Source organism: Microtus ochrogaster, linkage group LG12, assembly GCF_000317375.1.
Source record: "Microtus ochrogaster isolate Prairie Vole_2 linkage group LG12, MicOch1.0, whole genome shotgun sequence".
Lineage (NCBI taxonomy): Eukaryota > Metazoa > Chordata > Mammalia > Rodentia > Cricetidae > Microtus > Microtus ochrogaster.
Genome location: NC_022036.1, coordinates 1,356,024 through 1,382,937, shown reverse-complemented (window position 1 = coordinate 1,382,937; position 26,914 = coordinate 1,356,024). Strand labels below are relative to the sequence as shown.

Genomic DNA, 26,914 nt, shown 5'->3' with positions numbered 1-26,914 from the left:
TGTCGGGGCTGAGTCTCTGGTCAAGTGGCAGGAATATTAGTTGTTTGTGGAAATAAATTAATTCAGCCTGTTCACCAGGGCGCACGTGAGTGTGTGGGTGTCACACAGTAAAGGAAAAGACCCAGGTTCACAGTGAATCAGATCCCCTCCAGTGCCCAAGTTACTCAAGTGTGAGGATGACCAGGTCTCAGAGAACCATTTAGAGCTTTGACAGGCAGGACAGAGCCTACTCTGGTGGAGAGGAGAGAGCACATTTTATTTCAAAGCATGCATACATTATGAGCTTTCTTTGTCCTATTTTATGCTTGAGGTAAGTTCCACCCAATGGTATATGAAATTAGACCACACATAAACGTAGTGCTGATGTACAACACCATAGAAACAAGTCCACAATACACTGAGCATATGTTTAGTCCTTTGCAGATAAGAAGAAATTGTTAGTATCAACTCATTTACTTTTCAAGAAAACAGAATAAAGAAGCTTAAGGTTGTTCACCAGTTAACTCTTATACATTACACTGGTTTCATGAACAATTGTGGGAATAGTTGGTGAAATGCATACCTATGGGGACTGCATCAGGCTTGTAATTTTAAAGGGGTAGCTTTGTGCAACTGCTGTTGTTTGCTTTTTTATGGACTTGAGAACATGCTAGCATAGAGCACTGGAATATGGGGTAGCTAAAGAAAAGACATGTCTCTAAAATCATGTTTAACAATTAAGACAGTTAAGTAAATTAAAATATTTAATTATTACTCATAATTATTAATTTATGTGTGGAGGTTTTAGATCAAAATTGTAGGTTAGTATGTTAGTTCTCATTCTGCTTGTTTGTTGGTTCTAGGAAGAGAATTCATGGTGCCAGACAAACCCCTTTATAGAGCAAGCCCCTTTACCTCCAGAGCCATCTCAATGGCCTGTATTTAGTGCTTTGGAAAGTAATTTTTGACCTTAGTTAAGGGTATATTCTATTCCATTCCATTAAGCCTTTGGTTTATTTAACTCCAAGATTCTTCTTTTAGATGATCAAAAATTGAAAACTACAAATTATGATGAGTTTTTTTTTAAATGTTGAAGAAGAAATGAAAACTAGAGTGTGGTCATTCTGATATGAACTGGCATGTAGCACTTAAAGACAGTTTATTATTCCCTGTTTCACAAGAGAAGAGTGTAAACTTCAATACTGGGTCAGTTGAAATGGGGTTACAGTGATTCACCAGCCTCTGTCAGAGGGTGCTGTGAATGACAGTTCCTTGTACTTTGCATAGAAATGGGTAAGGCTGAGAAGGTAGTCATGACTTTGGTTACATGGTCTTTACTGCCCAGAAACTGTACCTAGTTGTCAGACACCAGATTTTGAGACAAAATGAAAGGTGAATAGTGACTGAGAACATGTTCTTTCAGTATAAGTAGCATCTGGGTTGCAAATCCTCCAAGATTGTTTGAATTTGGGCTGCGTGCTTGAAGGCTTGTCTAACTCAAGAAAGGACAGTCTTCCAGGAACAGCCAGACCAAAATGTCAAAGCACAAGACATCATTAAGACAGGGAATTGGAAGCGAACCACAGACATAACAAGAAGTGTCTAGAGAGGCTGCCACTGATTTCCATACCTCCTTGTTTCCACCTCTCCTCCTCTGCTAACTATTGATGTTTTCCTCGATGTTAATGACATTCTATAATAGCGCCTCCAAACAAACCTCCTAGTTCCATTTCTCCAGAACCATATCTGCAGCACTAAGATTTAGACGATCATACTGAGAGTGATGTTTTAAATGGAACTAGTGATGCTTTTGCTTGTTTGTTGGTTTGTTTTTAAACCAATGAACGCTAGGAATTCTTTGCATCAAAAGGGGCTCTGAGGATTTGCTTGATGCCTGTTTCTTACATTTATTTTGTAACCTTTAATTAGAGCTCATCATTTAGACATTTTTTTTCTGGCAGAAATGTAGATTTTTTTTTCATAATCAACACTATAGAATTCTTTTGTGGTTTTCATTTTCTTTAATTTTAATTTATTTTTTATTTCATTTTACATTCCATCCACAGTTGCCCCTCTTCCCCCTTTCTCCTCCCGGTCTTCTTCCCATCTGCTCCTCCCAATTGGTAAGGGCTCCCATGGGAAATCAACAAAGTCTGGCACATTAAGTTGGGGCAAGACCAATCCCTCCCCTCTGCACTAAGGTTGAACACAGCATCCCACCATAGAGAACGGGCTCTGATAATCTAGCTCATGCACCAGTGATAGATCCCGGTTCTACTGCCAGGTACCTCACAGATAATCCGTACTTCACCACTGTCTCCCAAATACAGAGGGCCTAGTATGGTACCATGGACACTCGGCAGCTTTCAGTCTAGAGTTCCTGAGTTTCCACAGCTTTGTTCAGCTATCTCTGTAGATTTCCCCTTCATGATCTTGACCTGACTTGCTCATATATTTTCTCCTCCCTCGCTTTGATTGAATTCCCAGAGGTCAGCCTGGTACTTGGCTATGGATCTCAGCATCTGGTTCCATCAGTTGCTGGATGAAGATTCTGTGATGATAGTTGGAATATTCACCAATCTTATTACAGTGGAAGGCCCAATTCAGGCTCTGTCTCGGCTATTAATAGGAGTCTTAGCTGGAGACATTCTTGTGGATTCTTGGGAATTTCCCTAGCAACAGGTTTCTTCTTAACCCCATAGTGACTCTCTTTATCAAGGTCTCTCTTTTATTGCTCTTCCACTCTGCCCCTCTTTCCCCTCAACCATTCCGTTCCTTCATGCTCTCATCTCCTATCCTCTCTCCTTTACAGTCCTTCCTTGCCCCCATATGGACCTCCCAGGAGATGGGAATTAGATGAGATCACTGCAGAATTCTTTCAATTGGACAATAATGTTAGCACAGAGAAGGCAACCATAATTTCTCTTTTGTTTTATGAAAAAATAGCTTCCTCCTAGATTTTTGCACAAATAAAAATTTTGAAAATTTTTAGAAAATTCATATTATTATGCAATATGAGGTTTATGATAATTATAAGCTACTTGGAAAGAAGATTTTCTTATTTCCAGGTGTCCTGTGAGCTGTTAGAGGTGGGAGAGAAAGTGGAAGGTGGTATTTGTAATGATGTACATGCATGCGAATGACCATTCCTGGAAGCAGAGGGCACATTGAGTTTCCTTTTTGTGTTTGATATTGAATAATGAAATTTTGGTAATGTGATTTCAAAATTTACTAACATTTTTCCTACATCTACTCTGTTTTCAATGAGCCAACCGCGTAAGGAACTACTCATAAGTCATTGCACATTAATAGATTTTCATGAAGTAATTCAATAAAAATTAAATAAATACAGGAACAAATCCATCTTTCCTCTGAATGTCAATAAATATTTAATCTCAATTTAGTCCAAAATAACTGTGTTAAAGGAATGTTTTACTAACTTAATAACCATGTTGAAAGATTATCTTAATAAGCTTGCCAACTCTAATCTTACAAGTAAGTCTCTCTTCAATACATTCAATTAAAAGAAAAATGTGTTACAATAAAACTCATGTAGAAGTTAAATGTCTAAGCCTTTGACTTATAAACAAATACCATATGAGTATAACTACTATAATTCATTTTAAACTAATTATATAGAAACCCACAAACACACATCCCTTATATGATATTTGTTTCTATCTTAGAAAATTAATTTCAGCGAATTTTGTATGGGTTTGTAGGGATGCAGGAACATAGCTCATTTCCCATTTTGCCTTGATATTTCAAAGACACATTGTAGTTAGATCATTTTAAGAAGAGTTTATAAATCTGAGAATGCAAAGTATAATAATACAAAGTCTTTGCCTTAGAATGCAATGTCCCCAGAGGAAATGAGACCTTAGCAATATAGTTTCAGCACAGCCCAAAGAATTATGACATCAAGTTCGGCAAGGTCCAGTGGGTTATTAGGGCATCACTGTCTTATAGAGATAAACTTTCCAGTGGGTAAGTCTTTTCTAAAACTTCGGCAATGGTGGATGTGTGACCAGATGAAGACAACATGTCCATTCTCATTGAGACTCCCAAGACCTCAACCAGATTTTCAGTTGGTTTAGCATCTTATTTTAATAAACAATGAGGAATGTGCTCTGAGTAAGAGACAGTGGGGAGGATGCAGGATTTGCTATTACTAAAGTTTTTAATATATATATTACAGAACATAGGCTTTCCTATTCTTAGCAAAAATCTTTATATGAGAAAAGAGTTTCCAGGTTCTAGAGCATCAATGCAAGGGTTAATTGACAGGAGTATAGGAATTATTCCCTTAAGTCTGCAAATACAATGTATGTTACCAAATGTGAGGCAGCTGTATTATTATATATAAAGGGAGTACATAAGAGTTAAACTTAAGAAGTGCTATATTTTCCAGGACATGGACGTAGTTATGATATGGGTTGGGAAAAGGTAGAAGAGCTCCAAAAAGTTCTTGCTCTCCAGCTTAAGTGACTTAGTGTTAAATAAGACAGCAAGGGCAAGGAAGCCCATAAAAGGAGATACACACTTGACGAGTAGAGACACATATACTTAGGGAATATCAATGTGGATCAGTCTTCCAGGCAGTTGGGTATTGGTGTGTAAACTATATAGAGGAGTGGCAACCAAGTTGGTGAAAAAAAAAAGAAATATTTTCTATGTGACTTCACAAGAGAAAAGGGTCAGAGTAATAAAAGAGAAGCCATAATTTGAAGACTAAGAGAGAAGAAAACTCTCTGAATCAATAAAGGAGTGATAAAAGACCTAAATGACATCAAAAACCAAATATGAAAGTTAAGGAAAAGAGCAAAGCTAGTTTTAATTCTAGCCATTCTGGTCATGGCTTTTTGTGGTGGGTAACCTATGTTCCATGACTAAGGAAATCTGTAAAGTGCAAATAAGAACAGCCAGAAAAACAAACCAAGGTGATCCTGATGCTGTGAAAAAGGTACACATTCTAGGTCCCTCCAACTTCTAGAACTTAAATTCGTACTACATCTCCTGCTATTTCCTATCTTTGCTTAGAGGTTGGCATAGGCTGGCATGACATTGTACTTGGGAGCATACAATTGGGTGGAAGCAACTCAGTATACAGAAACTTCAGGCTGAGTGAGGCCTATGGTCATAGCTTGAACTTCCCTTGGGACTTTTTGTAGCCCATGGTCCCGAAGAAAATCATAATGAAGGATCCTCTCCACTATCAGTGGAACTGAAGACTGTGCTAAGATCCCTGTCTTCCCTACATCAGTGCACCAGGAACTGAGGGGGCTCCTGTATAAGCATTGTAGATGTGCAGCACAGCAGGGAGAAACCATAACTCATAGTAACAACTAACCAATACCAGGGAAATCTATTTTATGTTGCCTGTTCAGCCTACAGCTGGTGTTCTGGCTGCTCACCAGAAATCCCAGATATCACCTGTCCTCAAGACAAAGGAAAAACACCCACCCATGCTTTTTAGATCTGGGAAATAATTTCATCTAATGTATATAAGTGGACATTACACCAGATGTTCAGATATTGAAGGACAATAAAATACATAAAATATAAAGCTTTGAAAGAAGTACAGTTATATAGAAACATATTCTAATTTGAAGGAAGTCTATCAGCTACTTAAAGAATACTTTGATTGTCCTGATTTTTGATTTTCAGGTCAATGATTTTTATAAGAGAACATAAAAACAGGACCAGAATGTAGGGAGGTAGTGCAGGGAATGAGTTCAAAATTCATGATAGAGAAATAAATCATGAAAAGAGAGAATTAGGAAGACATTAAATAAAACCCCAATCAATGAAAAGAAAGATATAAAAGAAATCCTTTGCAGAAGATCAGATTTCACCAAAGAAATAATCTTAGTCCCTGGAGACCAAGTCATTGAATTAAGATTATCAACAAAATAGAAGAGTCACAAAGGTGAGAGAGAAATGCAGAGATAAATTTACAATTATAGAGAAAGATTGTACAACATATGAGCCATTATCAAGTGCTCAAACACAATTTTAAGAATTTGAAATATAGAAAAGAAACTAAAAATATATTTCAATAAAGTTAAATAAAGGCTTAATTTTTTTTCCAAATTTCAAATAGACATTGATATATGGGTACAACTGAAAGAACCTCAGCTAGCGCAAGCCAAAGCGCACATTCTCCAAAGCACAGTGAAGGAAAACTGTCAAAAAATAGAGGATAATGAGAAAATCTTGAAAACAGAAAGCGAAAAATATCAATCCACACAACTAATGGCCTATTAGATTTGTACCATCATTCATGAAAAACAAATATATAAGCAAAGAGAAATTGGAAAATATGTTTAAAGTACTGAAAAAAAGAAAGAAAAACAAATGAATCCAAACTTACCACCTAAGAAAACTCTTCATATCATTTTTCTCTTCTAAATATTAGAAGAAATAAAGTTTGTTCCAGATGAGCAGAAACTGAAGGGCCTGACTTTCACTAGACCAGCTCTACAAAATTATTCATGAACCCAAGACTAAGAATGGAAGGATTAAAACTACTTCATTGTTCAAGATGGTTTAGGGAAACAGAATGTAGAAATTTGGCTATACTATAGGAAGCTGACTAATCCAATAATACCTTTTTTTTTTGAGAGAAAAGAACCAGGTAGCCACTCAATCCAATATGCTAGAAGCCTCAGCAATCCCATCTGATACGGAAGGTCAGGAGGATCATGAAGAGACTTGTATTGAGTCCATATGAAAAGACAAGGACGCTAGAGTGAAATACCCATGGGTCCTGGGGCAGTGGCAGGAGCTCTCACTCAAGGCCGTTTCTTGACTGAACTCCATGCATTTTGCTCTTTTAACTACTTTGTTCCCAATTCACATTGTGACTATGACTAAATCAGCCAGCAATACAATGCAACAGCTTGAGCTCTATGCTCAAATGAAATTTATCAGACCGAATTAATTAATCTATTGCTTTTTAATTCAACATCACTCAAATTTTCAGGACATGGGCAAAATATAGGCAAATTCTTTGCAAGATGTAACAAGAATGGCTATTAATCCAATTTCCAATAGGCATCATATTACCATCTGAAGCCTCTTAAAGCTTGCCTTGACTATCCACATTTCCATTAGCTTTCTTACATTCTGAAGGCCCACTAACTCATACACTAACTCCTGTTATCATCATTCTTAGCTGTTTCTAGCCAGCATCTCTAAACTTTCCTAAATTCCTCTCATCACCCAGTTCCAAAGTTCTAAGATCCACATAATCGGATTTAGTTGACACAATGGCCCGTGCTTCTCTGGTACCAATTTACTGTCTTAGTTAATTTTTAATTACTGTGACTATAAAACCTAATAGAAATAGGAAATATTTATTTTGTTTCATACAATCAGAGGACTTTAGTTCATCATGGCAAGGGAAACTTGGCAGGCAATTTGTTTCATAGTAAAGAGAATGTGTGTTTGGGGCTGTTTAGAGTAAAGCTAACCCTGAAACAAACAACAAGGTAATAATGGGAGCTGAACTACAACCATCCAATGCCTACCTTTAGTGGCCTACTTTAGTAGAGAGTATGAAAAACTAGAAATGATGAGGACGATGGGGGAAACTGACAGAGACAACTAAAATAGATTTCAAGGACCAGTAAGTATGGTGGGGAAAGACGGGCAGGCAGAGAGGTCCCTTGCATAGATGGGTAAATGAGATGTCTAGCACACAGTGTATTCAAGTATGGGCTTTGATCAATGTAACAATGGAACCAAATATTTGCCCAATTATCTTTGTCTTGGTAAATATATTTTAAACGAGTAAATTTCATGAAATATTTCAATAACAACTCTTCTGACATTATTGTCCTTTTATGACATGGTATGAAGCAATGACAAAGAAAAGTTGTACAAAGAGTTACATTTTAGTTTTCATAAAAGTGGTTGGAGTTCTTTTTTTTAATATCTTTCATTTAATTATTTTTCTGTCTATGGAAAATATTAAGAGCAGTCAAATCTGGAGCCCAGAGACTTTCTGTCAATCTATCACTACACTTGATTTACATTTTACTGGGTTGACATCAGCATCTTTGTTCTCTCAAGGTCATAAATATATACGAAACATGTTACTGTAATTTCTTTCCATAACTTTTAATTTCACCTTTTTAAAAATTAACTTTTTATACATTCTTTGTGCCTTACACATCAAGCATCTGGATACCACTCATTTCCCAGGTTGGAGTTCTTTTTTATTGTTTCTCCAACTAGTCTAGATCTAGTCAGATTGAAAGGATCTATTAAAATAACCCACTTCAATTCTTTAGGGTTAAGTCACAACTACACTGAATGGAAAGAGCCTTGAGAAATGTAATAAGCTCCAAGCACATGAAAAAAATCAAGAGACAGATTCCATCAGAGTTCATGTCTACTCTAGTTAATTCCTACCCACAATCATAACACTAAAACTTATCCACAATTATCAAAGTCTTTCCTGATGATTGGGACTTATCTGATGATCACAGCTATATGTCTACTATAATTGTCCATTAAAGAAGAAAAAGGTGATTTTAGAAATGTCATCCAATCCAATCCTTTAATTTTAGGCTAAATATAACAAAGGTTTTTTATGATACTAGTTTACTAAAATGTAAATGACAACATGCCAGATATTCAACAAATCTTTTTTGAACATTGACCAGCAATGATTTTTCTACCCCTGAAGTTCTTATAAGACTAGTTAGAAAAAACCTGATTCCAGAGGTTTGCTTTTTGCTAGCTTAACTCCAAGGTCATTGAGATGCCCTGTCTCAAGGAAACAAAGCCAAGAGGTAAAGAGAAGAGCACGCAATATGCTCCTCTAGTTTCTGCATGTACACAAGCACACACATCTACACACCCTTGTGTGCATACACCACACACACACAAACACACACACACAAACCAAGTGGACTTTTACACCTATAAATACACAAGGAATAAATATAAAAGGGTAGTGAGAATGAAAATGTCCTTTATATTATTTCATGAAGTAGATCAACATTTATAAATATTGACACATGATTTGAAAAAATATAGGGATGTGTTTTTATGCAAAAATTGATATTCTAGTGAAATTACATCTTATATTTTTAAATCTTAGTTTAGAAATTTATTTCAGATGTTTGAAGTGACTTGGTATTTATATATTATGAATTCTAGTATATATATAGTATATATATAATTTTTTCACACACAAATATTGTTATATATTAATACATATAAACACTGTATATTTATATATTTTATATAATGCTATAAATTCTAGAGTACATGCAACAACCTATATTATTTTATAGTATATTCAATTTTCATACATAGATTACACTCATGTATATATACAATGTATAGATTATGCCACACTTAGATAGGATAAATGCATATCTTGTTAGATAAGTTATAAAATCTAACATTTGAACAAACTTACTGATTATTAACATTACCTATAAAAATGATTTATAGGATTTACATTCTACTTTTAATATGTGTTAAGAAATTTTGAAACAATGAACATGTTTTTGGTAGAAATATATCCAAGATATGTTAAAATAATATTCCAGTGCTTACATGATAAAAATTCTCCAGAACATCTTATACAAATTCAGAGACTAAAAAGCCTCAGCCCAATTAACAAAACAAGAATGGCCTCATTGCACAAGGATTTGATGAGTTGGGCACACTCCCAGCTCCCTGAGTTATTGTTAGAAGCAAAATTGTAGAAACACTATGATTTGGCATTCACTTTTGAATAGCCATTATTGTTGTTCAGATTGCTTAAACAGTTCAACCACACATATTTAATCACTGCAGAGAATTCTTAATTTTAGGAAGTGATAAGTAATCAAAATCATAGAAAAAATTAGCTTGTCCTAAAATAAGCACAACATATTATTAGACTTGAAGTGAAATTTAAATTTATTTTTCATAGGAAATAGAACTAATCTGTGGTGGGTGTCATTTGCATTACTGTACAATATCCCAAACTCTTTTAAAGGATTATGATAGGTGTTTAAGTATAAATTATAATACACAGATCATTGCAGGGAGTTTTATCATTTCCAAACTAACTCTCCACTCACCGTCACAAGAGAGTATGTGGATATTTCAAAAGAATTTAAGCTATTTATAGAGGAACAGATTTGACTTTGTAATGTGGGAGGTCTGGCTTGAAGATCATTTTATCAGTTTTTCAGCCCACCACTAAGGATTTATCATGGGTAAAATGAGAGTGGGCAACGTGAGTAACTTCTCTTCATGATTTTCATCAATATTATAGGACTGTCTAGAGGCGATAAACCACACCCATTTCCTCTGTCACACCTTCCCATTGTTCTAAGTGTGAGGCAGGAAAGTATCCACATTTGTACAAATCTGTTCCTGGCACTACATACAGATTTCTACTTATATAAACATATAAAAGTAGAGATTTCTTTCCTTTATCTAGACTGAAGGGACATTTGCTTCCTGGAATCTGAATGAGAAGCATATATGTCACAATTAATATATATAGAAGGCATATAAAACAATGATGGCTCTATTATTCAATTGCCACTGATAGGAAGTTGGGGGAAAATTACTCTCCAGAGGTCATAACTGACTCACTTCTCAGGTTTTTTATTTATCTACTTTTCAAGAAAAAAAAAAGAAATTTCTCCCAACTGTGGGCTTATAAATACAACCTGAGATCTGAATAGAATATCGAGTGCTGTTTTTTCCTGCCTTTATCTCTCATCATGGATGATGAAGATGTTGCCACTGGAGTTCAGCTATGACAGGATAGATGATTAAGATCTAGTTTAATTGGCTTTACAGTGTGAACAGGAGCCAAGACTTAATGATTGTTCCCCCACCCTCTGTATTAATATAAACTCTGTGACGTGGTTTGTGAGAGCAGGAGTCTAATGATTATGAAGGGCTCTTTATGGACAACAGTGCTCAGGGCACATGGTTAAGTTTGCCTCTTGAAGCTTTCAGTTAATGAATATGCCTTTAAGAATGTATTTGTTTGCGATATGAATGTGTGTTGACCTTCTGATATATGTGCGTGTGTGTATTTGTGCCTGTGAAAGTAAGAGGCCAAAGTCATGAATTTTCCTATGTCTCATCCTTAGGTTTTGGAGACAGGATATTAGTGAACCTGAAGTTTATAGATTCAGCAAGATTGGCTGAAGAGTAAGCTTTGGGGCTTCTCCTGTCTTTATGCAGCCTGGGCTGACATTACAAGCTAGCCCCACCACCCCTAGCTTTCCATGTGCTTCCATAACTAGCGCTTTACTAACTACCGCTTTACTAACTGAAGCATCTACTAAGCTCCTCTTTCAACTTTTGAAAACAGCATTGTTTCAACTTTGATTTAAAGGCATAAATTTGAGATTATCACCTTCGTGATTTTAAAGCATGTAAAAACTATTGACGAGTTTATGGAAAACTGCTGTTCACTCTGTAGAGAACAAATGCTTTACAGGTGGTAATCAAAAAGGGCTGGATGGTAAGAGTATCCATCACCTCTTCTGACACCATGTTGGGGACAAAGCTGGTCAAATAGTTCACTCTACTTACCACAAGTCAAACTGCTCCCCTTAGTACTGAAACTAAGCACATGCTAGAAAATCAGAACATAAAATGAGAAAACATTTCTCCAGTGAGCTTTCAACTCCCTGTTCTTTCCCCAACTATCTTCACGTGGGATTGTTTTAGTAAGAACTCTCGTAGCCTCAAGGCTGACTTTGTCCAGAACTGTGCTTTTCAGCTACTAGAACAATCCAGTTTGACCAAATTTTTTGAAATATAAAAATGAAAAGGTAACAGACTCAGGATTTTGAAAGTATCTTCACAATACATATCTAAAAATAGCAACTCCCATGCTGGCTGTAGAAATATTTGCTGTATATTTTGCTAATTCTCCTTAGTGTCATTCCACCATTTGGAAACCCACCGCCCAGGCATGGATAACACACATCCCTCGCTCACTGAACAAGTGACTAAATGACTGTGGAAAGGAGCAACAATGATGGAGCAAACATAATACACAATCTGCATTCTCACTCAATTCTGAAAATGTCAATGGGACCCCTACGTTCAAATTAGAGTTCCTCCAGTCAGTCACAGTACGACTGGATAGTTGTTTTCCAGCTCAGAAATGGTAACTCAGGATATCTGAGTTTAATCATTGGAGCCTAAATCATTTGTGTCAAATTTCCCCACTCCAAAGGCAAGGGGCCAATATGGAGTCTGGGACAGATATCCGAAGCTACCAAAGAGGTCATATTGGAAAAGAGTGCCTAAAGTGTAATTAGCTGACCTTGATGAATTTTTTACAAGTAGAGATATAAAGTCTTATAGGTAAAGAATGGGGCTGGACCTGAAGGAATTGGGAGGTGAGGTGAATATAATCAAAACATGTGGTATGAAGCTATCAAAAGATCAATTAATTTTCCTTTGCTTTTTTCCCATAAACTATACATTTCCACTTAAAAATTTCAATCATATTCATATTCACTGAGTTTTTATTGTTATATAGCAATTGAAATAAAATTCTCTATTGATAGATATGGTTATGATCATTCTTATCAAAAACTCTCCAGCCAATCCACTTTAGGACAACACTGGGCTATATATTTTTCAGGAAAGCACTCACTAACTCCCACTTTCCTGAGCAGGCACCAGCTGGAAGTGCATCCTCATCTAAAGCTACCAGACTAATGAGGTATTTCTCTCTCTTCTCAGGGGCTGATGTTATCAACTTTGACGGCCATGTTGTGTTACCATACCGCTTCAGAAACAAGAAGATGAAAACACTCAAAGATGTCATTGCTTTGAAATTCAAGACCTCGGAAAGTGAAGGAGTACTCGTGCATGGTGAAGGACAGCAAGGGGATTACATAACGCTGGAGCTGAAAAAAGCCAAGCTGGTCCTCAGTTTAAACCTAGGTTGGTTGTCCTTCGCTATTATTTTTCCATATTTAAAATATTTATAAAGGAGGAACTGGAGAGATGACTCAGAAATTGAGAGTACCTGCCGCTCTTACAGGGGACTCAGTTTCAAATCCCAGCCACACATGTTAGTTCACAAGTGTCATCCCTGGAACTGGGGTAATCATATGACATCTTTTGATCTTCCTTGGCACTACGCATGTACATGGGGCACATACATGCATGTAGGCAAAGCACTAATACATATAAAATAAATAAATTCAAAGCATTTTAAATGCTACATATTTCTTTACATTATGATTATAAGATCTCGTGTTATATTGTCAATTAATTTTCATCTATGATGGTAGAGTATTCATTTGTATACCTATTTCTTTTATTCACCTTTTTATCCCTGTGACAATATACCTGAAAAATTACTTAAAAGAAGAAAGATTCCTGGTAGAGGGTTCTAGGGGAGGGGAGAGGCAGAGAGGAGCAGAGAAAAATGTAGAGCTCAATAAAAAATCAATAAAAAAAAGGAAAGATTGTATTGGTCCATATTCCAGATGTCTTATTCCATAGCTCTGGGATTTTGGTGAGGTATAACACTAAGGAAGAAAGGCATGGTGAAACAAATGTGCTCATGGGGGCCGAGAAACAGAGAGGAAGAGATTAGAAACAAGACAGATGCCTCAGTGGTCCACTTTCTGTGACTTATTTCTTTGAACTACCCCATACTGCCTGTAACCTCTCAATATCACTCTCAAGTCATTATTTCAATAGTGGGTCAATTGATCCATCCATGACTTTAAAGCAATCATCATCTAATCATATTGCTAAACCTCATCAGCTGGGACCAAGGCTTTAACCATCAATTCTTTGGGGAACACTTTAAATTCAACCCATAATATTGCTCATTTAATAAAATGGTATTTGAAACACTTATACTATGTTCAATGTTATAGTAGCTGGTATTATGCAACAGAGAACAGAAAGAGAGTGTCTCATTAAGTTTGTGAAATACTCCAGAGAAATAAAAATAAATGACTTCAAATTATGAGTGATAGGAAATCAGCTTAGTAAGCATATATTATACTGAGTTCAGGTTTAAATGCCGCCTAAAGAAGCCGTAAGACCAATGTTAGAATATATGAGGGAAAACCTTCTGTTAGAAAAAAAAAACCACAATATTCAAGATAAGATCTAAGTAATGGTAGAAAAAAACACAAAAACAACAGGAGAAGACTGCATGAGGAGTGATCTCTGCAAGCGAAGAGCTTGCATGCTTATGGATACATGTATGAAATTCTGAAAATGAGAAAAAGTCCAGGGGATGGAGACGGTTCTAGTTCTGTAGAATGCTGCAGGTTCTGGATGTTAGAAATAAGCAGCTGTATGATGCTCACTTGTAGGTGCACTGATACTCTCACAGGAGAAGGAATGCCTAAGTCAGCACAGAGTCAGAGAAGACATTTTCATTGTTGGGGAGTGATGGTGCTGATATCCATGGAATATTATCATGGGAAATAAAAAGAAATGTATCTGAGAAATTATGTTAGTGGTGAATTCTGCAAGACCCATGATGAACTGTGTATGAAGCACAAAAGAAAGAAAGAGAGAAAGAAAGAACCAAAAAGAGAGAAAAACAAAAGAAAAAATAACTAAGATTTGGGCTCAGACACGAAATGAACAGTTAGTGACATTTTCAGAAATAGAAAATGAAAAGAGAGCAGGGAATTACAGGGCTTAGGTTGGAGGACAGTACATTTGAGTTGCCTGTCACATAAACAAAATGTGTTTATATTGGGTCAATTCCAGCATTATCAGAGGAGAATGCACTATGGGGGAACTAAGCAGTAATTGGAGAGTGGAGAAGTAGAGTGTGTATTTCCTCAGAAGCCAAAGAAAGAGAAGTAACCAGTGCTATGTAGCTCACCTTTGATGTCAACTGGCATAGAGACATACTGGTGAACAAAGACTTTGTTAATATGGAGGTTACCATTTGATCACTCTCTTAGGATTGAAGAAACACTCTCAGAGACTTACTACTTAAGAAATAATAAAAGTTGCTAAAAAGAAAAACAGAGGAATGAGATATTGGTGAGTGAAGGAGGCAACCCAAAGGGTTGTTATCTTATGTGATTTTTTCCCCCCATTACTTTTAAAAAGACAGAATCTGTGCTTGCTGGCTTGCTGGTCACATAACTGAGACTCACATGTTGCTGAAGAAAATGTTGACATCATTGGCAATGATATTCAGAGTCACGGACTGTCCAAGGCAATAACACCTCTTTCTTTGGCTTGGTTCAGTATTCTAGGTTCTAGATAGAAGTCTTCAAAGGCAACGTATAGTCCATAGGTTTTAGTTTGTTTATTGTAATAAGAATTCAACAGACGTAATAACTTAGCAATAAATGAGTAGCAAAAACACATTTGTCAAATGCATCACTAGAGAAAAGCACAAAATTGAAGATTAAAACACTCAAGACAGCCATTGTCAATGAGATTTCTCTACCCTATTTTTACTTGAGCCTCTGTATATTACTAAGGATGTGTTAATTTATTTTGAGGATTGCTATCAAGTCTAGGAATATAAATTTAATTAGGGTTTTTTTAAGGCAATAACAAATTGTTAAAACTACATAGTTTTGACTACATATCACCCACATTAAAAAATGATGAAAATGTGAATCACATATTTACAAAAATACTGTTTTTTACATTAAAACAAAGTGTATGTGAAGCCAAGTATAGTGATAAGAGCTGCGGGCTACGTTCCTGGCACCCGGCGGCCCGCACGGCTAGCTTTATACTGGAAATAATTACATGGGAACTGTATTCTTTTAAACACTGCCTGGCCCATTAATTCCAGCCTCTTATTGGCTAGCTCTTACATATTGATCTAACCCATTTCTAATATCCCTGTAAGACCACGAGGTGTATTACTAGGGAAGATCTTAACCTGCGTCTTGTCCAGTGGGAGAGTCATAGCAACTGCCTGACTCGGCTTCTTTCTCCCAGCATCCTGTTCTGTTTACTCTACCTACCTAATTTTCTGTCCTATCAGGCCAAGCAGTTTTCTTTATTAGTTAACCAATAAAAGCAACAGATAAGATACAAGACCCACCTCCATCAGCCAAGAAATATGCAAATTTTATGTTTGTAATTTTAATTCCTTTCATTAAAAAATAGTCATAGTACTCCATTATAATTCCAAGCTGCAAAGAGAAATATGTATGTACTGAATACAAAAGATAACACAGAAAAGAAAAGTTAAACACTAAAGGTACCAAATACTCTGTCACATGAGCTATAAGCACAACAAGCATTAAAATGGAAGATAATATTTTTTGTCAAATTAGAAAGTATGTCTTTTCAGGGTTTATGGGTAAGTGACAGAAATGGATCTTTTTTTTTCTATTCTTCAGATAAAGATATTTGGGGGGGAAATTATCTGACCACATAGCTTCAGATATTTGAAGTAGTTTTCATATTCTACTCATGCATTATTAAAAAATAAGACACTATGAGAAAAAATTAAGTCTAAAGACAAATATTGCAATGTTATTTCAACATCAAAATTTAGAGGAAAAGTAAAATTTATAGAAAATGTACTAGTTGTACTAAAATGTGTTTAATTTTAGTTTATTTTAAACATAGAATTATTTTATGTGCATACCGATTTGGACTGTAGCATATATGTGCAAGTTTTAATTCTATAGAGATGTGCCATATGTCATTCAAAGACAGCTATAGTCTATAAATATAACTGTCCATCATGGCACTTTGAGTGATGTGGAGTCAGAGTCCCTGGCCTATAGTCTACTTACCATCCAGGCAACCACTGGACTATTCCTGTCGTGACCCCAGAACATTAGCATAACCACCAACCACATGTTGTATGTTAGATCTGTACAACTCTTGGTGCACAAAGTAACAGGGAAAAACAAATGGAAAACCCTAGAGACTGGATCAAAGACAGTGGTGGAATTATCACTTTTGTAAAGAAAGCTTTGGGGGACATAGTTGGCTTGATGCTGGGACAACTTGAAAAAGATGGACTTGGTGCTGTGGAAAGTGAGAAGGCTGCCAGTGGCCTTGGTTCTCTACCAAGAGACTGGCCAACATGGCACAGACTGATTCCCTTCATAAGGACAGACTTCTGATCAAGACGACACTGAGGGACCCTTCAGCACTAGGGAGAACACATGGGAAATGCATAAAATCCAGTGAGGGTCTGGACAGTGATGGCAGCAGAACCCAAAGTTTACAGAGAAACCCTGTCTCAAAAAACAAAAAAACAAACAAACAAAAAAACAAAACAAAATCCAGTGAGGGATGAGCACAGAACCCTCAAATAAATCAGTGTAAAGTAACTTCTCCTCCAGCATGGATAGATGACTTGAAATAGCTTTTGGAAACACCAATGGAAAAGAAATTACAATCAACACTATTAGAGGAAAAAAGTTTCCATAGGCTTCCTAGTGATAGCAGATGAACCCAATGGATAACTGTCTTGTAACCTCTTAAAGTAGGTGTTTGCACAGGGGCTAAGTGCTAGTAGGCAGAGTCTGTGAGATTTTCTGTGGTAAAATGTGGTAATGAGAATTCTACATTTCAGGATAAAAATAGTATTGTAAGTATCAATGTAGTAGTTCAACTCACTTGTATCCATTCCTGGATGTAGGTCAAAAGACATGAAAATCTTGTCAGTGGAAAAGACTGGATGTGTGGTAAAGTAATGTGCTGTCCGGAGTCAGGTGAAGGATGATTTCATCTTAATTTTACAGTGAGCTACAGTGGATGTGCTCTTTTATCCAGTGGGAAGGCAACTTTGCAGTACAGCAAGAAGCAGCTAGACTATCCAGCCTCCTCAAGAAGCAGAACTACTGTATCAAAGGTTTCACATTAAATATGTATATACCTGAATATGTATCAGCATACATATGAATAATTAAGTGGTTGTATATGGAAAAACATCTAGAACGAAATAGATGACACTATTTTTAGTGGAGAAAATAATTTGCGTTTCATTTTCCTTGTTTATTCTTCATAATGTTCTTCATCTGTAATCATGAACAGGCATTTGTTTTGAGGCTGCAGGGGCTTGAAACTCTTTGTAACACATGACCCTGTAGGATGGAAGGGAAAGGTTCAGTGTAGGGAATCGGAGCCAAGTAAAAGCATGTGTAAAATACCTGAGTGTACATACATGCCATATTTGAGGTGTGTCTAAAGACATTTTTTATTTTAATTTCAAAATGTATTTCACATGGGCACAAGGAGGGAAGCACATGTCTAACACAGTGTTTGTGTGCAAGTCAGAGGAAAATCAAAACAGTCTAATCTTTCCTATATTGTGACTCCCAGAAGTCAAACTTAGGGGGTCAGTTGGACAGCAAGTGTTTTTACCCATTGAACTGTTTTTCCAGCCTAAGATATTTATTTTTTTCAGAGCCACTTTCTCTTACTTTTCTCTAATGTAACACGTAGAGTAACCTTTGAAAATCGACTGTGGTTTATAGAGATGTGACATTACCTTTGTGAAACATGTTGCTCGCTCTATGACCTCGACAAAAAGAGTTCATTACCATTTCACTGGAAAGTAGTTTCCTTTCAAAGTTTTATTAGCTGGCTGGGATTTATGACAGCAGTAGAAATATATCTACTCAAACACCTACTGCTACTCTCTATAGTAGGTGACCATCCTGCTTCTCAGACACTTCGTCTGTGAGTCTGTGTCCAGTAATAAAACCCAGGACAACCTTGCTACTTAAACCTATTCCTCTTCTATTTCTCCTCTTGTCTTTCTGGTCTCCCTGCCATATAGAAGAACACCTGCGCACACACACACACACACATACACACACACACACACACACACACACACACATCATTATCATCAGTGTTTTTGATTTCATCACTATCCATGAAGAAACAAGGATTATTCTCCACATTTTGTATGTCAGCAACCAGACTCAGAGCAATGACCAGCTTGTTCTCATCTGAACATCAAGCTAACATGATGGCACTTCTGACATCTGAGCCCATGAGATATCCACCCACCAAAACTTAGAAGAATTCATAACACTGTACAAAAACATTTACATTCTCTTTTTAAAAGAACAAGCATTTCCTTACTTTCAGTAGCTTTTATTTATATCTTCTGCAAAAATCCTGATTCTCCTATACCAGCTTTAATAGACAAAGCTGTGTATTGGCTTCACACTGAAAAAGGAAGATACACCCCTTTGCAGGATGGGTCATGTGGACAATGTCTTACTTCTCTTTTTTTCCCATTACTCAGGAAGCAACCAGCTTGGCCCCATCTATGGCCACACATCCGTGACATCAGGAAGCCTACTGGATGATCACCACTGGCACTCTGTGCTCATTGAGCGCCAGGGACGGAGCATTAACCTGACATTGGACAGGAGCATGCAGCATTTCCGCACCAATGGAGAGTTTGACTACCTGGACTTGGACTATGAGGTAAACTTGATGATGTATGATTGTGATAAAGGAGGAGATAATGCATATTCTGCTATCATTTTACTATTAATTATATATCTGCTCAAGCCCATTCTCCTTCCTTCTCTATAGAAAACAAATATCTTTAAATTTACTTAACAAATTATATGTGTAATTGTAGTGCATATTATATAATATATATTTAATTGAATAATTTCCCCTTTTATTAAAAATTTCTTTTTTTTTCTCACAGCATATATCCTGATTATGGCTTCCTCTTTCCCAGCTTCTCCCAGTTTCCCCCTCAGATCCCTTCCCCCTTTTCCTCTCATTACAAAACAAACAGGTGGGGCTGGAGAGATAGAGAGAGGTTAAGAGCACTGTACTCTTCCAGTAGTACTGCTTTCGAGTCCCAGTAATCCCATGGCTGCTAACAACCATCTAAAGTAAGATTGGTGGTCCCTCTTCTAGGATGCAGTCAAACACTGTATGTATAATGAACAAATAAATAAAATATTCTAAAAACAATATAAAGAAAACAGGCTTATAAGGGATAATAATAAAATAAAAATAACACATTGAAATAGGACAAAATGATTAGAAGGAAAAGAGTCCAAGAAAAGGCAAGAAACAGATATAGATACAGAGACCCACTCATCTGCACACTCAGGAACCCTATAAAAACACTAAGCTGGAAGCCATAATACACACACAAAGGACCTATAGGGTATAAGAGAGATAATGCATATATGAATAAAAAAGAGAAGTTGAAAATAAAATAAAACTTAAAAAATAAAGGAAATCCCTGGCATGACATTATGATACAAGAAACCTCCAGAGATACTGTTTAGTGCATTTTCTGTTGGCCAGCTACCTCTGGGCATGCAGCTACCCTTAAAAGTAATTTGTTTCAACAGTGAGACTTCCTTTTGGGAGAACTAAATTATCATTTACAAGTGGTTATTAATTAGGAATAGAATTATTTCTAATTATATAAATTAAGAAATAGGAAACTGGATTAGGGATAGGCGTATGTGTCTACTTCTCCTTTCAGCTCTAGCATCGGTGCTAGCCCTGTGCTCACTGTCTCAGTCACTATGGCTTCATATGTGCATTGATTCTCTTGTGTTCCAAAGGCCCAGTTTTCTTGGTGCTCTCCATCCCCTCTGGACTTGTCTGCAATCCCTTTGGAGAGTATGCTCAAACAGACCTAAGTGCTTGCACCTGGGTTTGAGCTACTAGAAATCCACGTATCCTTCCACCTCCAACACCCTAAGTACCAAGCATTTTCACAGGGATCACTAGTCCCAACCATCAAACTGGCAATGAATTACAACATCTATTACTCCTGAGGCTATGCAGTATGTGATATCTGGAAGGTTCACTTGTTTTTTGTAGTATATTGAATAAAAATATCTTCACTTCTAGTTTATATTATTATTTATACACTCATGACTTCTGATAGATCTTTCACTAAACCATTTGCTCAGACAGAGTTGTCATAAAAGAAATAAAGTAAAATCTGTAATATTTTAAAGAATTGTCCATTAATATACATTTTAATTTCTAAATAACAAAATATTTTAAAATACTCTGGTCCAGTGAGATTACTCAGAAGGTAAAGGCACATACTGTTGTGCCTGGCACCCTAAATAATTCAATCCTAAATTGAATAAATTACAGTATGCTTAGGGGCAAAGAGTGTGGTCTCTAACAAGCTGTCATCTAATCTCAACAAGCACAGTGGTACATGTGAATTCCCATAGACATATGCACCTAAATAAATATAAAAAGATATGACTTTTAAAAAACTCAATGATCATCTTGATACCTAATATATACCCATGTGTATATATGCATATGTTATAATTTTATAACATTCAAGTTGATATATTAGATTTAAAGTAAATTATCAGAGTCATTCAACATAGTCCATCACATCTGTTAATAGTATATATGGGTAAATTCTTTGTAATATTTTTTAATTGGAGTAATTTGAAAGCATTGCATATTCAGTAGCAGCAAGTACCCAAGCAAAATAAAAAGCATGGCATGTCACTCAGCTAAGTGCTTCCAAATTTTCCTACCTCATGGAACTAGTAGAGTTTTAATAATCTTCCAAAGTATTCTGAGCCTAGGTTGTTCAAATTACTTAAAACTTACATTCTAATAATTTGATAGCCATTTGAAAATTTTCATAAATACTGTGATAATGAACAAAATTAGGATACTTGAATACTTATTTTTTTCAAATTTGGGCTCTAATTTGATGCTGGTGTTATTTTTCTGGTCAACATCTATACTGTATATCTTACTCTAAACCTCATCCCAACAGGAAGTCATGAGACCAAATAGGGCAAGACCAAATATTGGATTGTCCAGCCCCACAGGCAGTGTTTTACATAGTTTCCAAGAGATGCTAAGAATTGTAATTCCTTGAAAGATTTAGTATACACTGGGACAAGCTCTGAGGTTTCTATGAATCTTTATGTTTCTTGAAATCTACATTTGAGGCAGCATAAATTTATGTGCACATTGTGTGTGTATTACCCTCCAACTACATTTAAAATTTTAATTATACAAAATATGCTCATCATAAAATTATTGGTAAAAAGAACCTGAATTGTTAGCTATAAAATATATTCTATATGTCAATGGAGACATATTAACTTAGAAATATAAATTTTAGCCTAAATATCCACCAACAAATGATTATTAATAGAAGCTGTGAATTTGAAGGAAAGTATGTGGGAGAGATAAGAGGATTTAGAGGGAGAAGAGAGAAGGGCGAAGTGATATAATTATATTATAACCTCAAAACTAAAATAATTCTTTTAATGGTGAAAGAATATGAAAGTCCAAGAAATTTGAATCTCTTGCAAGTTGATACTGCATCTCTTGTGACTTACTGCTCTAGTGTGTTAGAGAACTTGCAGATGAATTATTCATCTTCCATTAATAAACTTTGAAGTATCGCAGAATAAGGAGACATCTTGAAGCATTAGCCATGGGCAAACATAATTCCAATTTTCAAAAACCATAATTAGAGATTTGGGGTCACAGACCCTATTGAGTTTCTGATGAAATCTGTTCATATTCATGCACACGCAAGACAATCTACACAAGGTCAACAGTTCTAGGATTTCACAGTGTCTCAAATTGTTCTGTGTATAACACAGTCTCATATTTGGGAGTCTCAGCTATTGGATGAAATGAGTGTAACAGAGTTATCAGAGGATGTACTGGGGGAAACATAAATTTACTGAAAAATAATAAGAATTGAATTATTATTTCTCATTGATAAGCTAGTGTCTAGTACCCTTCTTTCTGGGAAGAGCAGCTATTGTCATGGGTCATAGTGAAATTGGTTGTGTCTACTTTTATATTTTATACTATGTAGTAAAGATACTTTATGTATTATTTAAAGAACTCTGGGGCCTATTAAGTAAGAGTCAGTATCAGAACTGTTGTCCATATCTCTTTGCTGTATCAACAGAGGAAGTAGATTCCTACCACACAAGATGGTAAAATTAACTTCAAATGTAACATAACACACATTTTATAAAATTCATATTGAAGAATTAAACTCTAGTATAAAGGATAAAAGAGCTATTCTCATGTTCACAAAGACTGTCTTCTGCTCCCCTCAAACTACTTGACTTCAGTTCTTGCAGAGAGGACTGAGGCAAAGGGCACTGAGGATCAGCAGGAGTGTGTTTAAAGCTCTCGGGAGCTCTCACTGAGTGGAAAAGGAGGGATACACTGGTCTGATTCTTTAACTGTAATAGTGTAAATACCTCATCACCGTGAATTTCATGCTGTGAATTAGATTTACTGAGTGGGTGTAAACAGAATGCACCTGCCTCCATTTGCGACAATGTACATTAGCAAAGAGAAGTGATGTACTACTTTGTACCTTTGACAAGGTACAATGTTGACATGGCTATTGTGTGTGAAAGTGATCCAAAAGTTTCCCCCCTCTGCTCTTCTCTGCGGTGTTATTACACCATGAAGTGGGGAAATCACTGTCAGCAGTCATACTGCTAACTACATGGTAGCCTGAGATGGAAAGAATATATGTTTTGTTTACTTCCAAATCAAGGAAACCAAAGGACAAGGCAGTAATCCAATATTTGACTTGATCTGTTCTTCATTTAAATGCCACTTACAGTATTTTGAATGAGATGCCATAATTTTGTGCAATACATCTCTGCATGGGATAAAGGAAGTGACTCTTATTGCTCTTTTTATACTTATCAACACATTATAATCACTGAGAAAATCAACCATATACCCTCAAGCAGAGCTGGAAGCCTGAGTTTCAATATATTTCTGATCCTTACTGATTGTGTGATATGAGTAATTCATATTCCCATAATATAATAAGAAAATAAGATCATATTTCTCCTAAGATCATGTGATAAAACAACACATATATATATACATATATGTGTGTATGTATCCATAGTTAAGATTTATATAAACATACATATGTGTACATGGAAACATATTTGTGCATATGCTTGCATAACAGATGCATGTTTATCCTTTCGCATGAAGGGATGCATCTCCGTTTGCAATTACCTCTAATTTAAATACCATTCCAGTGTGCAGTCTACTTTTCTCTTCCACTTTTTTAACCTGGTGGTAAATTACTCCAAGAAGGACATTTGCATTCCTATGGTTATCATGACCAGCAGGCAGAGATAGGTTTAAAACTCTTCCTTCCCCCTTTATGAGCTCAGGATGCCATACATCCTACCAATGAAATACTGTAAGAGCAAGAGCACTATTCCCACAGTGGTTGGTAAATGCTGTCTATATGTTGACCAGAGGATGACAGAGCTAACTGGAGAGAATCGTTACTCCACCCTAAAAAGGATATAGAGAAAGTACACTAGAGGTATCTGCCAGCATCTGCTATAATGTTTAAGTACTTTGTACCCAATTAACTGGCTAATAAGAATTAAAAGTGGTAGTATTCTTACTGAGACCAAAGAAAGAAACTCCCAAATAGGATTTTTAATCTGGTAATTGAAAAAGGGTTTATCAGCATAATTTTAGGATACCTAAAAATGTGGTGGTCCAACACTACATTTAATTAATGACATGATATGACAAGAAAAAGTAAATGGCAAACTAACATGTGATTGCTTCTGTAATGAAACTGGGCTAAATCCCACTTCCCTCACCCGCAGTGCTTCAGCACAGTGTTGCCCACGAACACACATCCCTGGTTACTGAAAGCAGAAGAAGCTTCTGGTGCATTTGAGTCATCCTCCCAAAGGAAAGACGAAGCCTCAATTAAAGAAACCATGTGCACAGAGGAACAAATCTGTAATGTGAAACAAGTATAACAAAGATTTCAAAATGTGATGTTGCCAGCACCAAACAGATTTTGTGAGCCAGTGAGAGAGCTTGGCAAAGAAAAGCTCCTTCTGCCAAGTCTGAGGAAAAGAGTTCCACTCTGGGACCCATGTGATGGAAGGAGAGAAGCTACTTCACAAGTTGCCCTCTGACCTCCACATATGTGTCATGCATGCAGATATGTACACACACACACACAGACACACACACATTCATGTAATAATATTACTAATAATTTTTTTTAAAAGAAAACTTGGGATGGATCACTATGAGTTCCCTAAAAGTAATTGGCAAAGAAACTGGAAACAGCTACATAGCATTTCATTTTAGCATTGTGGCTACTGCCATCAATGTTGGTATCACATTCAGAGTACCTAGCAAGGTCAGGGTTCCTGAGGTTTTCAAATATTTTCTCAATTATTTCTATCATTTTTGTTAAATTTTTCTTTTTGTGGATTCTTTATTTTATTCTGCGTGTTTTGATTTTTATTCTTAACTTCTCCTCTCATGTATGAACTCGTTGCAAGTGATATATATTCAGCTGAACATGATTAATAATACTTAATTCTATTTTAAGTGAGGCCTTTTTGAAAACATTGTTTCGTAAAACACCATTAATTTGTCTTTTTCACTAAAACTAATTAAGCATTTTAAATGCCATAGTACCAAATAATGGAACATAATTTCCTCAAGAGCCTCCTAGAATGTTGCACATCCTTGCCTTATATCAAATATAAAGCCCTCACTCTTGAAAAGGCCTCAACAATTGCTTTCAAATTATAAACTGCAAGGGAAAATTGAAAATGATGACTCTGTAAAGGAAACGTCTGCTTCATAGAAATTGTCTAACTGCATACATAAAAGAAGAATACCTAAATTTATACATTACGTTTACTTACTAATTCACTATTAGTAATGAATACTCCGAGCAGTAGTGATTAAGTATAATTTTGCATCATCTGTATTATGTCTACAGAACTTGAAACAGGTGAGAAATACACAGTGGGGAAAACATATCAGCTATAACAGAAATACCAAAAGGAGGACAGTGGTGTGATGTACATAGTGGGGAACATACACACTGTAATAGTAATACCCAAAGGAGGACATTAAGAAGGATTGGTCTCATCCATGTCTGCAAGATTTATAAAATGGGTAAAACTTGACGGCCCCACTTACAGCCACTGTGCCCGACAAAGTCCCTGATCCATACACAAATGGTACTTTTCAGCTGTTTTCTATACACAAAATAATTCTAATGAACCTTTGATTCGAGCAGCCATTAGACTTCACAAAGCCCACAGAGGATAAATACAGTATTCCTTGCTTTAGGTTACATTTTTATCAGTTTACTATATTAGTGATGGTTGTCTTGAGATTACTAGAGGCATTTATTGGTAACATGTCTTTGAATGATAAATAAGAATATATAGTTTTAATATTCCTTGGTAAAATAAAGTTACTAGATAAAATCTTTTTAAGATGCTCTTAAGGCAATTCAAAAATGCTTTTGGTGTTTAAAAACTACAAGGGAAGCTTGTGATTTTATTGGTCAAGTTATAATCTAATTATTGGAATTAATGATTTCATTATGCATTTCAGTAACAACATAATGTAATGAGAAAAAGATTTTATAGGCAAGATATAATGTTTCCTTTTTTTTGACTGAGATAAAGGTGCCTGACATTGATTGTATTTACAACTTTACATAGTTTATTATAAGAAGGTATAAACATTTACATTTACATTTTCTCAAAGATAACGTTTGGAGGCATACCTTTCTCTGGAAAGCCAAGTTCTAATAATCGGAAGAATTTTAAGGGTTGCATGGAAAGCGTTAACTACAATGGCATCAACATCACTGATCTCGCCCGGAGGAAGAAATTAGAGCCATCAAATGTGGTAAGAGCCCAAAATATTGATCCATTTTAAAATTCACATGAAGTTTTGTTGTTTTTTTATGGGGTGTTGAATAACAACAAACTCTAGCCTGTTTCACCCTGATTGGGTTCAGTACCACAGTGTAAAACAGATGTAGGCCAAAAATGAGTATCTGACATACTCAGAATACACATTGAATTTGAGTCAGGTACCGTTTGTGCCCAGAGTTTTTAAACTGTCCATCAGAGCTTCATAAAAAGAAGGGCAAACTAACAAGGATGGAGGGAGATTG

The 26,914-nt window shown here is 36.0% G+C and overlaps 1 protein-coding gene across 1 annotated transcript in view; it reads left to right on the top strand.

Moving 5' to 3' along the window:
* Window positions 1–26,914, top strand: part of Cntnap2 (contactin associated protein like 2) — a 2,135,903-nt gene that overhangs the window by 865,430 nt on the left and 1,243,559 nt on the right. The window contains exons 5-7 of the mRNA XM_005363796.2: window positions 12,715–12,918; window positions 19,211–19,395; window positions 26,500–26,643. Coding sequence (XP_005363853.1) covers window positions 12,715–12,918; window positions 19,211–19,395; window positions 26,500–26,643 — 533 coding nt within the window. The remainder of the gene's footprint in view (window positions 1–12,714; window positions 12,919–19,210; window positions 19,396–26,499; window positions 26,644–26,914) is intronic.